General features: G+C 58.5%; 1 protein-coding gene across 3 annotated transcripts in view; it reads left to right on the top strand.

The window, feature by feature from the left end:
• The first annotated feature begins 844 nt into the window (after positions 1-844).
• KCNC4 (potassium voltage-gated channel subfamily C member 4) overlaps positions 845-17,700 on the top strand; it is a 22,890-nt gene continuing 6,034 nt past the window's right edge. The window contains exons 1-5 of one of the 3 annotated variants that reach the window (XM_015650959.3): positions 845-1,211; positions 2,983-3,729; positions 8,079-9,015; positions 10,684-10,869; positions 16,069-16,677. In XM_015650959.3, the coding sequence (XP_015506445.1) occupies positions 1,044-1,211; positions 2,983-3,729; positions 8,079-9,015; positions 10,684-10,869; positions 16,069-16,205 (2,175 nt within the window). In that variant the 5' untranslated portion in view covers positions 845-1,043 and the 3' untranslated portion in view covers positions 16,206-16,677. Of the gene's footprint in view, positions 1,212-1,892; positions 2,134-2,982; positions 3,730-8,078; positions 9,016-10,683; positions 10,870-16,068; positions 16,678-17,700 lie in introns of those variants that run through there. The other 2 variants (XM_015650961.3, XM_015650960.3) reach the window with 2 other exon arrangements.

A 17,700-nucleotide genomic window follows, 5' to 3' on the forward strand; every position in this document is an offset into this window, starting at 1 on the left:
TCGCCTGGCAGAGAGCGGAGACGGAGCTTGTCCACGGCTTGTGACAGCTTTTTGGGGGAAGAAGCACCTCCACCAGGGAGTCTGGAAAGGTTTCTTGGGGATCCCGCCCTGGGGAGGGGAGTGCCCTGGGTGCCACCACACACAGAGCAGAGGTGAATCTGTCCCACCAGAAACGGGAGGGCAGAGACCTTGTTTGGGGCATCCAGGGTTCCTGAGGACAACACACCTTTCATTAACAAGACCCTGGGCTGGAAGGACCTGGAGAGGTTGGTTTGGCTGTTTCTACACCAAAACAGGATTGTCTGTCCCTAAACTGCTGCAGTCCACCCTCCTCCTCTGTCCTCCCGTGCACAGAGACCTCGAGGCACCTCAGCCTCTGTGTGAGGCCACTCAGCCCCCTGAGCATCCTGAGCTGTCTCCTGCTGGTCTCTCCCCACCTCTGGGGATGTGCCTGATGTGCTGGACCATGGGCCAGGCTCAGGGCACTGTGCTGGCTCAGGGGACGAGGCCATGGGTCAGGAGGTCCAGAGACCCCTTACCATGTCCTCAGAACCCACCCACGGCTTTCCAGGTTACAGCTGATCCTCCTTGAAATCTTCCAGGTCCTGCTCTTTATTCCATCCTCTGTCTGGATGTTATCTGAGATGCCTTGAGCCTTGCAGGACATCCCTGCAGAACCCCTTGCTCTGAAAAGGCCCTTATTCATCCAGCTCTTTCCATTTTCTCTCCTTCTCTCTCTCTCTTTTTTTTTTTTTCTTTTTTTTTTCCCATGGACATTAAAAATCAGAAGGCATATTTAGAGAGCAGACAGCTTTGGGCGGGTGTTGCTGGTTAAAAGATCTCTTCCTTCCCCAGAAACAACTCATTTGTCTGCTTGGCCACCTCCTCCCACCCCAGGAACGGCCGCGCTTGGGTGCACGAAGCTCTTCCTGGCGGGATGAAAGTCGACAGATAAAATATTAGCATCAGGTCGCAGCATTCCTTCCTCCTGGCCAAACTCGCATTACGACGATGAGGAGCTGAGCTGCGATGCCTGGCCGGTGATGCAAGGCTCGATTTTTCCAGCACGGTTTTCCCTCGGGCTCCAGGCTCTCCCGCTGGTGCAGCTCCGGGTGCTCTGGGTGTGGAGCTACGCCAGCCTCCACCCGCTCAGGATCCGGCCCTGGAAGCTGTGGAGTTGCAGTCACACTTGGAGCAGGGCTTTCTCGGTGGTAAGATTCGAGCGTGCCTCTCGTGCCTCGTGGATTTTTTTGGGTGGAGCGCTTTCCCCAGCCGCCCCCTCCATGCCCCCCGGATTTTGGGGACACATCACCGAGGGGACAAACCTGGGCAGGGGTGAGGAGGGGCCCTGGCGGGGTGACAATGCACAGCACAGCCCAGGGAGGTGCAGAGAGGGATGCTGAGGCAGCATCCCCCACTCCACGTCCCCTCGCCCTGCACCAAGAACTCCCTTATCCAAGTGCTGACCCTCCTGGATGAGAGCCTCACCCTGACAACAGGCCTGTGCTGGGCCTGGACCCCTCCATTGACCCCAAAACACCCCCCACACCTCGGTGCAGCAGCACCGGCAGTGCCGGTGCAGAAGTAAACAGCGCTGGCAGGATGAGTCCCTCGGGTCTTCACCTGGGTGACAGCCCCGGCCCCGGGGCACCGCAGCTCTTCACCTCCTCGCCAGCCCCAGGAGCTGGGGCTGAGCATCACCAGCATCCCGGGGGGGTCGGAGCCCCCCGGGGAGGGGGTTTAGGGGAAGGGCCCCGGGGCTGGGGTGGTTGGTACCCCGAGCCCCGGCAGCCGCTGCAGGAAAGGGGCATCTCACACGCAGGAGCAGAAACAGGGCGGAGAGATGCTCGGGGAGGGTGGTGGGAGGGAAGGGGGCTCAGGTCTGAGTGCAGCCTCCCAGCTCCCCACCGGCCCCGGGGTCGGTCTCTCCTGACCTCTCGGTGAGCGAGGGATTGCGAGCCAGGGAGGGATGGGATCTGCGGGAGCCTCTGCCAAGAGCTGGCTCCAGATCCGCAGGCAGCTCTGGGCTGCATTTCCCCTCCGGCGCGAAGAGGAGCTGGGGTGTCCGGGGTTCACTCCTCGCTGACACCGACCCCCCGAGACCCTCACCGGCACGTCGGGCCCCGCGGGGAGGTGAGCCGGTGCCGGGGGGTGCGGGGGACCCGGGGGTAGGCGGAGGGTTGGGCTGGGGGTGGAGGGGATGAAGGGATGGATGGAGGATGGAGGGAGGGATGGATGCGGGGATGAGAGGGAGGGCAGCGCAGGGGGGGCACCGGGCGGGCTGCGGGGCTGGGCGCTGGGGGTCCCCGGCCCCCCGGCGGGGCGGCGCCGGTTCCCGTAACCCCACCGCTCGCTCCCAGCCCTATAAAAGCCCCGGCGAGCCCCGCAGCCGCTCCCGCCGCCGTAGGAAGGCACCGCCGGGGCGCAACAGGCCCCCCCGGCCTGGCCACGCGTGAACGGGGACCCCCGGGGAGGGGGAGCGGGAGGGGAGGCGGAGAGGGCTCATCCATCCCCCCTTCTCTCCGCTGGAAGCGGGGAAGAGCCCCCCGGCCGCCGCCTCCTCCCCGAGCCCGGCCCGGGGGGGGCGGAGGGAGCGCGGAGCCGCCGGAGCGGGAGGGGCGGGCGGCGGGGCCCCCCCGCGCCTGGCGCTGCAGGTACCGGGAGGGGGGGGACGCACCGCCCGGCCGGGCTCAGCATCCCCCCATCCCTTCCCCAGCGTCCTCCCGGCCGGGCCCGCATCCCCCCCCGGCTGCCGCACCCCCCGCCCGCCCCTGGCCCCCTCCATCCCGCACTTGTTGCTGCCCGGCAGGGCTGGGCTGGCTCCCGGTTTAGGGCGGTTTTATTTGGGGGGGTGGCTTTGGAGGGGGTGGAGGTTGCAGCCTCCCCTGCTGTCCCCCAGCCGCCCGCGGTGTCCGGCGCGGCTCCAGCTTGCTCCCCCCGAGGCCAGAGCCGAGCCTGAGCCCCCCCTTTTCCCCTCCCCAGTCCCGGCTCTGTCCTCCCCTCCTGCCTTCGCTGAACCCCAGCTCCTCGCCCGGAGGAAGGGTGCACGCTGTGGGCATCTCCCATCCACCGAAATCTATGATCAGCTCGGTGTGTGTCTCCTCCTACCGTGGACGCAAGTCTGGGAACAAACCACCCTCCAAAACATGCCTGAAGGAAGAGATGGGCAAAGGGGAAGAGTCGGACAAGATCACCATCAATGTAGGGGGCACCCGGCATGAGACCTACAAGAGCACCCTTCGGACATTGCCGGGCACCCGCCTGGCCTGGCTGGCTGACCCCGACGCCCAGAGCAACTTTGACTTTGATGGTAAAAGCAACGAGTTCTTCTTCGACCGTCACCCCGGGATCTTCTCCTACGTGCTCAACTACTACCGCACGGGGAAGCTGCACTGCCCCGCGGACATCTGCGGGCCCCTCTTCGAGGAGGAGCTGACCTACTGGGGCATCGACGAGACCGACGTGGAGCCCTGCTGCTGGATGACCTACCGCCAGCACCGTGACGCCGAAGAGGCCCTGGACATCTTTGAGAGTCCCGAACCTGGTGGAGGGGCTGGCGGAGAGGAGCCCGAAGAGGAAGGGGGTAGGGAGATGGCCCTTCAGCGCCTGGGCATGGATGACAGGCCCCCAGGGGCGGCAGGGGCTGCCGGAGGGGGTGGCTGCTGCCGGAACTGGCAGCCCAAGATGTGGGCGCTCTTTGAGGATCCCTACTCGTCCAAGGCGGCAAGGGTAAGCTCCCGAAACGCGCCGGGACGTGGCGTGGGGCCGTGCTGGGGTTGTGTCTTCACCTGCCCCTCCTCAAGGGCAAGACTGACTTTCCTGGTGGGTTATTGAGGCCACCCCATAACTGTCCCCTCCTACTGTGGGGCATGGGAGCCATCTCCCATCCTACAGGACACCTCTTCCCTTGTCTCCCAGTGCCCTCCCAACACTTCACATCGGGGAGAGCTGGGCTGAAACCGGGGCCAAGCACAATCCCTGTTCCCTTTGTGCCCTCGAGTGCTCCCTGGGCACCTCCTGGGCACACGGAGATGAGGGATTGTCCTTGGCAGGGCTGACTCCTGGCAGAGTTTCGGGATGCTCTAGGATAGGATGTTTGGGTTCCTCTTGCTGGGCTGCACGATGCCAAATCCCACATTTAACAGCCCAGGTGTGGCGTGGAGCTCAGGGCTGGGGGTCAGCTCCTGCAGCAAATGGGATCCTGGTGGTTGTCCCCAAGCAGCACACGCTCCTCCTGCACAGGAGCCGCAGCCCCAGGGGACACCCCGTGCCCCCCCTGCTCGCTGTCCCCACCACAGCACACGGAGCCCATGACACCCTGCAGCCCCCTCACCACGTGTGGCCCCGGTACCGAGTGTGTGCACACCTGAGGAGCACACCTGAGCACACCTGAGACACCTGAGCACACCTGAGCACACCTGAGCACACCTGAGACACCTGAGACACCTGAGCACACCTGAGCACAAACACCAGAGACCTCTCCACCCTCCCTGGGCACGCAGCCGCTCCCTGCCCGCGGGCACCACCACACCCGGGATGTGTCCCCCCAAACCAGGCGCGTCTGCAGGCTCCTAGCCGGCGCTCCCTGCGCTCCGTCTCCTCTCCCAGCTCCTCGTGGATCACCCCCAAATCGCTGCCCACCGGCCCCCAGACACCCACCCGTACCCACCCAGCCCCTGGCACACCCAGCTTATAAATCTGCACACACACACAGGCAGGCAGTTGGGATGGAGATGAATTCTGGATGCATTTAGAGGTGTAAAAAAACCCCATCAATGGTAAGAAATTCTGCAGGCATTTCACACCCACGAGCAGCGTGCGGGGCAGGGGTCAGTTTGGCAAGGAGGTGTTTTTGCAGCAAATGTTAGAGCAACACACACAGGCAGAGAATGCTCGGGCAGCAAGAGCTGAACCCGTTTTAAAAGGGTACCCCCTCCTTTGCCCATCTCTGAGGACTCTTCACCTTGGAGAGATGCTCTGAGTGGTGTAGAGCTCCAAATAAAAAATTAAACAAAATTAAAAATAAACCCAAGCAGAATAATTCAACTAGTCTTTTTCCCCCTGGTGTCATTTGGTTCTGCTTTTCCTGTGTGCTGAGCTGCTCCTGGAAAGGCTTTAGCAGGAGGAATGTATTGGAGGGAGCAGTGATGGTTGTGATTGAGGCCAGACTGGGGCTGGAGTGGGACCAGTTGGTACTGGGATCTCCCTGCTTCCTTCCCACTGCTCGAGATGAATGTTCAGCTCAGCAGTGCCATGGGAACCATCAACTTCCAGAGGCAACAGGAATAAATACTCGTATCGTTTTGCCATAGCTTAGGAGACTGCTCTGGCAAGAGGGGAAACTGAGGCACAGAGCAAAGCAACCAGCCCAAGTGAGTGCACCCAGTTCCTGGCTGGAGTCACCATCCAGTACTGCGGGATTCCTGAGCATCCCTGTGGGTACAACATTCCTGGCACTGCCCTGGCTTTTGTGGTGGGTGAGGTTTGTGGTGGTTGGGATTTCTTTAATGCCCCATTTCGGGGTGTCCTCCTTTCTCTCCAGAGCCAAAGGGGTGCTGCTGGCTGCAGGGAACGTGCTGGAGCGCTGAACAGCACCTTGGGAAGCAGCAGTCCCAGGCTGTCCATGTAAACCCTCTCCCTCTCTGTGTGGCAGCTGTGACTAAGAGTCTCAAGGGCTGAATTTCTCTGGTCCTCGCTCCTCTCCATGGAGCAGCCCCTCGGGTCCTGACTCAGTTGGCTCCTTGTTATTTCTGTCTTTCCCTCCCTCCCTCCAGCGTTTCTCCTCCTGAGCTGGCGACTGTGAGTGCGTGGTTAGAGATCTCTGCTATGTTTTAGCCTCTTTTCCATGCACCATCCATGGCCATGGGTCCCTGGTTCCTCAGTCTAATCCACACAGGGAATATTTGGTCCCTGGTGCAACTGCTGTCCCATCTGGAGCTCAACACTCTTCTTCCCCATGGGAACCTGCCCTGGCTGGGATTTTGCCTCTACGTCCAAACTCTTCTTACATGCAGTTCCTCATTATTTTTTCCCTTTGCAGCTCAACTTGGGGAGTCCTGACCTCACTTTCATGGGGACTTCCAGGCTCTGTAGGCTCATGGATTTTTTGGGAACACCAATCTCAAGCTGTTGAGTGCAGGTCAAGATTGTGTAGAACATCAGCATGTTCTGGAGGGAGTTCTGGTGTGTACTGGTAGTACTGGGTTTATACATAGATTTTGTTTTAAAGACATTTTTGGAAAAGAACTTGAGTTTGGAGCAGAGACTGAAGCTGAGGTGAGACATCTTGGGTCAGACATGGAACTGGAGCAGCACTCTGGGGGGGACACTATGGTTGGCACCGGCTGTGAATCCAGCTCTGCTATTTTTAAAGGCTGATTTTGCTCCTTGGGCTAAATCAGGTCTCACCTCGCACCCAGCAGCAGGGCTGCTTCATTACTCAAGTGTTTGCATGGTCTCACTACCTTCCTGGGTGATTTTTTTTTCTTTCTACTTTGCTTTAAGTCTAAATTTTTACTCCTCAGGTTTTCCCAAGATTCCCCATACGGGGAAGCTCAGGAACGTGACTCAGCCCTCAGCTGCAGAGCGGATTATTTTGGCTGTGCCACCACTGTGTAGAGACACTTGTCTGGTTAAGCTGGCCTTGCTTTAAGATCCCAGTTTTGTTGGATTTGTTTCCCAAACCGCACACGGCTGATCAGCCTTCAGAGCTGAATCCCCATGCAGGGTCCAAAGGGATCTGACTGAGGGGTGAGGAGCATCTCACTCCGTCCATAAGCAGGTGTCTCCCACTGGGGCAGGAGGATCATCTTCCAGAGGTTTCTCCATCATTTAATGCCTGATTTAAACTTCACACCAAACTCTAGCGGGGCTGCTGCTCTCTGTGGCGGACCCACGCGGGTCTGCCCTTGGGGACACCCCTGAGGATGCTCTGGGAGGCTCAGGGCTGCCGGCTCTGCCGCTGTCCGGGGCCGGGTGTTTCTCCAGCGTGACTCAGGCTGTCTCTGCTGCTGATTCACTCCAGCCGAGGATCCGGGCTGTCGCCTGGAGCAGCCTCACGGTGCAGCTCTGCCAGCGCAGCCGCTCGGGTGGGTTTGACAGAGAGAGGTCACGTCCTGCTTGCTGCAGGTGCAGCGAAGGGGCTGCAGCAGGACCTGCTCCCTGGGAGCCAAAACCACCGTGCTTTAGTGCTGGAGGAAGGTGGAACAAGAGTTCTTCTGCTCTGAAGCTTTTTTTTGGCGGGGGGGCGGGGGGGGATGGGGGGGTGGCTCTTGGAAACAGATGCTCCAGGTCATGGGATTGCCATGAGGGAGGGAGCAGAATCACGATGGATTGGGATCCTGATGTGATCCCATCCCAGGATTGATGGGACCACAAGGTGGTACTTTGTGACACAGCCTGTGACTTCCAATGCGTGCTGCCGGCCCCTCCTCGCTCTCATCCGAGAGGAGGAGACATGGAGGGATGATGGTCTCCCTGCTTGGGCAGAGCAATGGAGAAATGGGAACATCTGGGTGTCACCAGGTCCAGGCATCAGCAGGAGGCTGAGCTCTGCCTGCTCCTCTCCTTGTGCTGCCCTCCCAGTCCTGGACCTCCTGTGGGCACATCACCCACAACTGACCCCCAGGGAGAGGGCAGAGGACATCTCTGACACATCCAGACCCCAAAGCTCACATTTGTGAAGTGTGAACCTGGTTTCTAGAGGGGTTAGTGATGGATGTGGGGGAAAGCTCTTTGAATTTGCCCTGTCAAAATTCCCTTTCCATATCTGCTCCCACTGGAGGATTGCTCCAGTCCAAGCCTGTCCCAGTTCTCCCTCATCCCCACCACCACCATTCCTGGCACACCTCCAGCACTCCTTCTCCTGTACAGATCTTAGCACTTGGAGAAAAGTCCTGGACTGATGGCCCCAAGCATTGAGGTTTGCTGTCAGCTCATGGGAGAGGTCCAGAGATCCGTCCTCATTCTCCACCCTTTGTCCTGGGGCAGTGGGTGGCAGCACCTGGAGAGTTCTGACCTCCAAACAGAAGAGGTTGTCCCACATCAGCTCACAGCCCGTGTAATTTTGACTTTCACAGGTGGTTGCTTTCGCCTCGCTTTTCTTCATCCTGGTCTCCATCACAACCTTCTGCCTGGAGACGCACGAGGCCTTCAACATCGACGTCAACGTGACGGAGACCCTGGTGGTCGGCAACACCACGACGGTGCTGCTGACACACAAAGTGGAGACGGAGCCCATCCTCACCTACATCGAAGGGGTGTGCGTGCTGTGGTTTACCCTCGAGTTCCTGGTTCGCATCATCTGCTGCCCAGATAAGCTTCTCTTCATTAAAAACCTGCTCAACATCATTGACTTCGTGGCCATCTTGCCCTTCTACCTGGAGGTGGGTCTCAGTGGCCTGTCCTCCAAAGCTGCCCGGGACGTGCTGGGCTTCCTACGGGTGGTGCGCTTCGTCCGCATCCTCCGGATCTTCAAGTTGACGCGGCACTTTGTGGGTCTCCGGGTGCTGGGCCACACGCTCCGGGCCAGCACCAACGAATTCCTGCTCCTCATCATCTTCCTCGCCTTGGGGGTGTTGATTTTCGCCACCATGATCTACTATGCCGAGCGGATCGGGGCCAAGACGTCCGACCCCACCGGGAGCGACCACACTCACTTTAAGAACATCCCCATCGGGTTCTGGTGGGCCGTGGTCACGATGACGACCCTGGGCTATGGTGACATGTACCCCAAGACCTGGTCGGGGATGGTGGTGGGGGCCCTGTGCGCCCTGGCTGGGGTGCTGACCATCGCCATGCCCGTGCCCGTCATCGTCAATAACTTTGGGATGTACTATTCATTGGCCATGGCCAAGCAGAAGCTGCCAAAGAAGAAGAAAAAGCATATACCCCGTCCGGCCCCGCTGGACTCCCCCACCTACAGCAAATCTGAGGAAAACTCCCCCCGGAACAGCACCCAGAGCGACACTTGCCCATTGGCAGTAGAGGAGGGGGCGACTGAGCGGAAACGGTCAGGTGAGACCCCAAAGGTGGGGCCGAGGGAGGGGGAGACCTCCAGGAGCCCTCAAGGCGACGCCTTTGCTCCCCTGTGCGGGCAGGACGTGGCCCCAGCCCTGGGCTGGGGCAGAAAGGGCTGGGCCCTTTGGGTGTGAGGGTTGGGGGCTATGCTGGTGGAACAGGGCGCTGCAGGTCAAATCCCCCATCCAGGCAGTGGGGAAAGGCCATATCCTGCTTCCCCAGAGACCATATCCTGCTTCCAGGCCACATCCTGCTTCCTCAAAGGTCACATCCTGCTTCCCCAAAGGCCATATCCTGCTTCCCCAAAGGTCACATCCTGCTTCCCCAAAGGTCACATCCTGCTTCCCCAGAGGCCATATCCTGCTTCCAGGCCATATCCTGCTTCCAGGCCATATCCTGCTTCCAGGCCATATCCTGCTTCCCCAAAGGCCATATCCTGCTTCCCCAAGGGCTGTATCCTCCCCTCCTGATGGCACACATCAAGTCACCACAGTGGGTTTCAAGGTGTCCCCACTTAGCCTGCCTCTCCCTCACAGTGACAGAGCTAAGGCCACTTGCCCTACTCCCATGTTAGCCTGGTCATGCCTTTGGGACAGATTTTTCCTTTGCTTCCTCCCACCGTCAATCAGGGTAACTTTGATTGTCCATTGATGAATCCATGGACATTCCCTGGGGCTTGACCCCACCTCCTCATTCATCTGCTGCTAGACTGAATCCCTGCCCTGCTGCACCAAATCCTGAGCAAAACCAGGCCCTGGATGTTTCTTTTTTTCCTCTCACACACTGAGCTGAAGTTTGAGGGTTGGCCAGTCTTCCCTTTGGACCAGGAGAAGGCACGGCCCAGCTGTGGGCAGCTGTGGGGACCATCCCTTGGGCTAACTCTGGGGGTCTGTGTGAGCCCTGCCCCGCTGCCAGTGCTGGCCATGCTGGCTGCCCTGCCCCTTCTTGTCTTGGTTTGCTGCCAGTGGCACCTCTGGGGTGTCTGGAACAGGAGTTCCCATGGTGGGGCTGTGTCCTGCACCAACACTGGGGTCAGCCCTGGGCAGCTGCACATCTGGCCACAGGTGTTTAACAGTGATGGGCCTTCCCCTGGTGGGGAAACAGGGAGCTCCAGCTGCCCCAAACTGCTCTTTTCCTTTATAAATCTCCTTTTCCCACACGCCTGAGGATCCCATCTGCCCCAGGAGCCCTGGCAGCAGGGAACAGTTCGAGCCAGGAGCCCAGGCCAGGCCCTCACGTGGCAGAGCATCCTCCCAGCCAACGAACCAGGGAGCCAGGGGACATAAATTAGCACTTCCCACTACCCCCGAGCAGCCCGTTCCTCAGCAGTGTGAATTTTGGAGAGCTAATTCCCTCCAATTAAGTGGGTGGATCTCAAAAACCTGGGGTGTTTCATCCCCAGCTTTGGCTTCATGCAGGTTTTATAACCCTCAGCAGGACTAGAGCTGCTTGGAATTATGTCTGTCTTTGTCCTGCTCCCCTGGCTGCTCTAAATGAGCGTGTCCAGGCTGGGATCAGCACCCCAATTGGTGAATGTTGCTCTGGGCCACCTGCAACCTGCTCTTCTGCTTCCTGGCCCGGCCTGACCAGCCCCTTCTGGCCGCCCTGAGCGCTTTCTCCCGTGGGTTTGTCAGCTGCTGATGGGTCTCTGCCACCTCCTTGCAGACTCCAAGCAGAACGGTGAGGCCAACGTGGTGCTGTCGGACGAGGAGCAGCCGCTGTCCCCGACGGACGAGGAGAAGCGGCCAATGCGGCGCTCCAGCACCCGGGACAAGAACAAGAAATCCTCCACGTGCTTCCTGCTGGCCACGGGGGACTTCTCCTGTGCGGCAGACGGAGGCATCCAGAAAGGTACGGCTGGAGGTGTGAGCAGGAGCCGGGTGGGGAGGGAGAGGTGGAGGCTGAGTTCTGTTGAGCCGATCCAAGACTGGTTCATCTCCATCCGCCTGCCTGGCTGTTCTCTGCTCCCCAAATCCGCGTCTTCCTGCCTCTCCATCTGCTTCACCTCCATCCAACACATCTCTCCGTGCTGGCTCCACGTTTTGTTTTCTCCTCCCCTGTTGTCCCCACCTGGGGTCTGTGACCCCGTGGTGGCTGCACTGCCCTCCCTGGGGACACCCAGCTCCTCTCCCTGGGTCCACTCGTCTCTGGATGCTGTGAGTGGGACATCTCTCCTGGGCACGTGCTGAGGTTGTGACTGAAGGTGACCCAAAGGTTTTCAGTAGGGAAAAAAGAATCCAGAGGCTTTTCCCTTCCTCTCCCCTCCGGTGGCTTTGGGTGGGTTCGAGCGTGGGGAGATGTGTCAAGTGCTGCCTTGCCAGCAGCTCCGGGCTGCCAGAAAGGCTCCTCTGGGTTTGGAACAGGAGCTGTGCTAAGTGTTGAGGTTTTCCATGGGAAACTGAGGGGGAGATGAGTCAGGAAAACACAAAACTCTTCTTCCCATGACAAAACAAAATCTTCTCCAACCTGGTCTCAGGCTTCTTTGCTCCTCTACCCATCTCCCAGCACTCCAGCCCCAGAGAGGGGCAAACCAGCCCCCCAAAATCAAGCTGCACCCTCAGTTGCTGGGATAACTCTTAGGGCACAGCTCAGTTTTCCAGTTGTGCAGTGTTTTGTGTGTCCAGGGTGGCGTGGGATGCTGCAGCTGCAGGGCTGACCTACTTCTACCTCCCTGGTACCAAGTGGTGCCCGTCGCTGGCAGGGAACGGTGCCTGGGAGCTGGGACCAGCAGGAGAATGGATGATGTGCTGATTTCTGAGCTGCTCCCCAAGAGCTGTTGGTGCTTTGGAGAGCCTCCAGGGTTTGTTCCTTTTGGAACTGCTCTGGGTGGGAAGCAGGGAGGTGTTTGGGACAATCACATTGATCAGTAGTACAAGCAAATTGGTTGTTTCCTCCTGGGAAATCAAGGATTCCCTTTGGCATTGCTGCTCAGCCTCAGAAAGAGGACAGAGAGGAAAAGCTTCACTCATCCTCGGGGTACCATCAAATATCTGCTTGAAAAGCCTGATGTTTTTTCCCTGTGAGTGCCTTTTCCTGTGAAGCTGGTCTCTTACTGCCTGTTCATGTGGAGAAGGGAGAGAGGTTTAGTCCCATTTCAGACTGGAATGCTGAACTGGAAGGGATGGAGGAGAGGGATGAAAGCCAGTGCTGATCTTCCCCCTTAGAAAATGCTGAAGTCAGGCTTCAGCTGAAGCATTTGAATCTGGTCCCACTGAAGCCAGGAGAAGTGGAGCAGCTCTAAGAGCTGAGGATCCAGAGCTGCTTTCACTCGCTCCCAAATCCCATCACTGCATCGCAGGAGACCAGGAGATTTCTGTCCTCGTGTGGTGGCAGCAGCAGCTCTTTGAAAGGGCACTGTGGTGGTGGCTCTTGGGGTGTTCTGCTGTACTCCCTGCAAATTTCAGAGAGCCTTTTACACTTTAAAACAGCAGGTGTGCACGGGTCACTCATCCCCATGTTGCTGGAATGATGTTGTGCCTGGAGAAAGCTGGGGCTGGTGTCCAGAGGGGCTCCAGTTGTGCCTGAGACCTTTTGGGAACAGGGAACCTCAGCATCCGTGTCCTGCTTGGGCTGTGGGACAGACAGGTGGGAGGCTGTCCTGGGAGGTCAGGGCTGGCCTAGTGAAATGCTCAGGGGTCAGGGGTGACCAGAGATGACCAGAGATGACCAGAGATGACCAGAGATGACCAGAGATGACCAGAGATGACCAGAGGTGACCAGAGATGACCAGAGATGACCAGAGATGACCAGAGATGACCAGAGGTGACCAGAGATGACCAGAGGTGACCAGAGATGACCAGAGGTGACCAGGGGGCCAAGCAGCCTCCAGCTGAAAGCCGCTGGGAGCCGCAGCGGTGCCTCTCCCCTTGGTCTTGATTTATCTCCTGCTGAGGCTGTTTGTTCTGGTACTGGGATGTTGGCAGCTCTGCAAATTGTGATGAGCTTGGTTCTGAGCCCGACTCAGTGATGGCCATCTGTCAGATCCTGGGACAGGTACTGGTGTCTGTACAAGCTGTGGAAATCAGGAGAGGGAGCTGGTTTGGGAATGAGCTGCAGATCTCAGCATCCATTGTGGCTTAACCCCGACTCCAGCTCTTGGTCTTGTTGGGGCAGCTCAGAGAGAAGAGCTGCTCCTGCCCCTGGACCTGAGCCTGCAGCAGATTGGATTGCTGTGGGTTCCTATCTGGAATGTGTTTCTGGCTCCTCTGGCTGTTTCCAGTGGTATTGCTTTGCTCCCTGGCTGCCAGGGATGGCTCCAGACCCTTTATCTCCCCTCAGCACTGGGGTTCTGCTCAGCAGTTCCCAAAAATGTGTCCTGCTGGGCGCAGACACCTTGGCACGGGGCTGTCCTGGCCCTGTCCCCTGCTCGGATGGAGGGATAGGGAGGCAGGATGAGTCCAGCCAGTGAGACTGGTTAGGATGGAACCACGGGATCACTTGGGTTGGAAAAGAGCTCTACGAGCCCATCCTGCCCCCAGCACTCAGCCACTGACCCGTGTCCCCATGTGCCATCTCTGTGTCTCTTAAAAATCTCCACCTCCCTTATCAGCACATTAACAGCAATTTCTGGCTCCACAGAGCATCGTGCAGCTGATTTTCCCTCTGTTTCTTGCAGTCAGTGCAGGGCCACGACTCTCCCATGGCCTGAGCATGCAGGCTGGGATCGATCTGGGAATGCTCACGGGAGCATCCCTGGAGTTCCCTGGCCGGGGGAAACCGAGGACCAGCCCACATTTGCACGGGGACACGACCCCACAGGAGCTGCACCCTGTCCCCAACAGCAGGACACTCCTGGGCTGTGCTGCCTCCTGTTTTACCCCACCCCAGCTGCCAGCAGCTCCCAGCCTGTGCCTGTTTGAGCAGAGCCACGGTCCGGAGGAGCCCCGGGGGCCACCAGGGCTGTTTTATGGGCAGCTGATCCTAAAGCAGTCCCGGTGACCCCGGGTAGCCCCGGGGCGACTTCCTGGGACAGCGGCTCTGTTCATCGGCTGTGGCAATTAGCAGAGCACGAGCCCCCTGTGCCTTGTGGCTTCACTCTGGTGACACCTGGCCCTGGGTGTGGTGGGAAAGCCTGGAGGGACCGAGTCCTGAGCTCCTTCCAGGTGCTCCTGCAAGCGTGGCTTGGGACAAACTGATGGAGAGAACAAAGCGTCGGGCTCAGGGCAGGTTAGCAGAGGGTCCCTGGGGAAATCAAACATCTTTATGAAGTCCTGCCCCAAAATGTGATGCTTGAGACTTTATCAGAGTGAGCAGTGTGGTTTTGAGCCTGTTTCTGTGCCTGTTTGCACCCTTTCCTATTCAGTTTGGGATGAGAGGCAAAGATCACCCCCACAAGCCCCAGCAGCAGCTCCCTGCACTGCAAACCCCGACCCCATTTAACACCTCCTGCTGCTGTTTGGGTGCTGCACCCAGGCTTGCCCCAAGCTTTCAGGGACCGCTGGGATCTCAGCACGGCTGCTTCCCCCACGGCTCAGGAAACGCCTGAGCTCCTCAAAGAGCCTCAGAACACCCGGGGAAAAGAGCAAGGCAAGGAGGGATGAGCCCAGTGTGGTTTTTTGGGAATGTTTTGGGGAGCAGAGGGGTCTTTGCATCAGCTGCTGTGGGTGGGAAGCTCCCAGCTCCCCCCAGCTCAGGGCTGTGCTCGCTTCCCTCCTCACTCGCTGTGTGGATCCGTGCCAAGAAGTAAATAAGGAAATTGCTCTTCTCCTCAGGCCTGCTGCTGTTCTGTTCCACTGTGGGGATGGGGAGAGCTTTGCTGGAGTCAGCACCAGCTTTGGGCAGGTGTCCCTCTGTCCCCTGGACCTGCCCCTGCCCGGCAGCTGGGGGAGCTGTGTCTCCTGGGGGCTGAGAGGTGGGGAGGGGTTGAAGGATCCCCGCTGGCTGCTGGGGCTGGGAAAGAAATGTCAGGAGGGGTCAACCCCCAGATTTGATGAGATGGTGCCCTGGAGCCTTTCCAGGGGGTGCTCCTGTCTCGGCATCCCCCGGAGGGGGTGTGGGAGGGTGATGCTGTGACAGGTCTGCTGTGACACCCCTGGTCCAAGCCCCAACCAGCACCAAAGCAGAACCCAAAGGTGTGCCACGAGCTCCTGGGGCGGGACACGGGGAGGGGTTCTGAGCCTGGCACTGCCGAAGGGACCATCCATCACCTTGTTTTTCTGCTGTCAGGAGCTGCCTCCCTCTGCTCCCCACCCCCCACATGCTGCTTCCCTGGCTTTGCTTTCCCTGGAACTCGCTGGTGCCTTGGGAAGGCCCAGGCTTGGCTGGGTTTGCTCAGCCGGGTGCCCTCAGGGAAGATCCAGGCCTGGGGACATTGGGCTCAGCACGGCTGGGAGCATCATCAATTTTCCATCTTTTGGCACCAGACCCAGGGAACAGCCTCATCCTTAGCAGTGGTGCTCTGTGGAGCTCCAAATGCAGTTTTCAGTGCAAAGGCTTTGTGTCTTTCCAGCAAGAAAAGTGGTTTTTGACCTGTGAGGAGATTTCTTCTGGCTGTTGCTTTTTCAATAAAAGCTGGAGAAATTCCTGGCTCTTTGGGGGAGTGTGAAGGGTCCCCGTGCTTAAAGAAATAGAAATATCTGCTCTTTAATGCAACTTCTTATGGAAATAATGAGCACATCTACCTGCTCCTTTCCACACAGGAAGGTGTCAGCAGCAGCTTGCTGCTACAGGGGTGTAAACACCAGAGCTGGGGGAATCACTCCTTCCAAATCCATATTTGTTTGAGTTCTGCCGCTTTTCCCCGTCTGCTTCAGCCCACAAAATCCCCAGACTCATTCCTCATTCAGAGCAATTTGGGAAACAAAACCCAGCACCCTACAAGAGCAATTTGGTCTCATTGATGCCTCTCGAGTCCTGGATTTGGCCGGCGCTGCTCGATGAAGGGAGTGGGAAGGTTTGGAGGATCCACGGGAGCCTGGTTGTCCTCAGAAATGCCTTCCTGGATTTTTCTAGGGGGTTGCTGGGGGTGTGGGGCTCAGCCTGGCGCTCTCAGCTTCCCGAGCCTCGGGCAGGAGGCTGCTGGGCTCTAACCTGTCTGTTTTCTTCACCGAGGCTATGGAAAATCCCGGAGCCTGAGCAGCATAGATGGAGTGGCAGGATCCGCGGTGGGCCTGGCTCCGCTGGCGTCCCGCTGCAGCTCCCCCTGCTCCCTGCAGCGCCCCTGCTCCCCCGTCCCCTCCATCCTCTAACAGGACCTCGCTGTGCCCCGTGTGTCCCCCCGGCCCCACCGCGTCTCCAGAGCCCAGAGCAGCCCCAGCTGGGATTTCTCCATCCCCAGAGCTGGTTCTGACCCTCTCCAGCTCCGCCTGCCCCGGCCGCAGGACCTGTAACGCCTCCACTGAGCTTGTCTCGTGTCCACGTGTACGGACAGTCCCTGGAGTAGGTGTTGGGGGACTTTTCCCCTCCTTGAGACCTTATTCATCCCAAATAAACCCTGCAATTCCCTCTGGTGTCGAGCCCTCCCTCCCGTGGGCCGTTTGCTTTGGGCTAAAGGCTGGTGGAAACACGAGGAGGACAAGTTGACTCATAAAATTATATCTCATTGTGCTGGAAATGGCTGAATTCATATATTTTTAGCTTTTATTTTGTTTGGTTTGTTTTAAAACCAGTCTCAAGTTTCTGGAGGCAACAGATGAATAAACCTCTATTCCCTGCCCAGCAGTGGTTCCCCTCTTGTTTTGTGCCTTTTTCCGCCTAAATCCTACTTGTTCTTTCCCAGATTGTGTCTGCTTCTCCTTCCAGCCTCAGGGATGGGCCTGAAGGCCTTGGAAACCAGCCCTGAGATCTGGTGGAGGCTGGAGGGCCCTGGGAGAGGGTGCAGGGAGCACACAGAGGCTGGGACAAAAGCTACGGACACTCCCATGAAGAGCAGGGAAGTGGTGGGAAGAGGAATAAAGGGAAAGCTGCTGGTGCTGAATATTGGGCCAGAGAGAGATTTGAGGCAGAATGATGCCTAAATAAATGGGAGATGAGTCTTTGTTTGGGATGGATGTGAGGGTGGGGCAGAACATCCCCATGGGGAGCTGGGTTTGAAGCAGACTCTCCCCATCCCCGGGAGGATGAGGCTGGAGAGTCAAACTCCCTCTTGCACTGCTGGCTTTGGCTCACGTGTTTCGGATTTGGGGTGGTTTTGGATGATCCCAGGTGTCTTCCCGTACTTGAACAAACCCTTCAGCCCCTGACCTGTGGCTCATTTCGGTTCTGTCCAGCTCAGCCTCCCTGGAGGTGTTTGGGTGGCTGCAAGGGGCTGGTTTGGGGGGCCCAGCCCTGGTCCTGAGTCCTCCTTGGTGCTCTCTTGGCCTCTTTCCTCACTCTGAGCAAGTCAGGGCTGGAGCCTCTGGGGAGGAGAGCTTAGATTTGGGTGTGCTTAAAAAACAAAGAGCCCCAAGAGTTCTCTGGGGTCAGACCCTTCCCCTCCATCGTGGGCAAACTGAGGTTGGTGCTCAGTGAGGAGGAGGATGCCTGTGGGGCAAGGCTGGTCACAGGCTGGACTTGATCATCTTGGAGGACTTTTCCAACTTTGAGGATTCTGATTCCACAGTCCCTGCACCTGCAAGAAGCTGGGATGGATTTTGGCAGATCCCACAGCCAGGACCCTCCTGCTAGTTGCCCTTGCCTCAGTTTCCCTTGGTGTGGAGAAGGAGCTGCCAGGAGGAGCAGTCAGCACATGTCCAAATCAGCTCC

The sequence above is a fragment of the Parus major genome, chromosome 26, assembly GCF_001522545.3.
Source record: "Parus major isolate Abel chromosome 26, Parus_major1.1, whole genome shotgun sequence".
Classification (NCBI taxonomy): Eukaryota; Metazoa; Chordata; class Aves; order Passeriformes; family Paridae; genus Parus; species Parus major.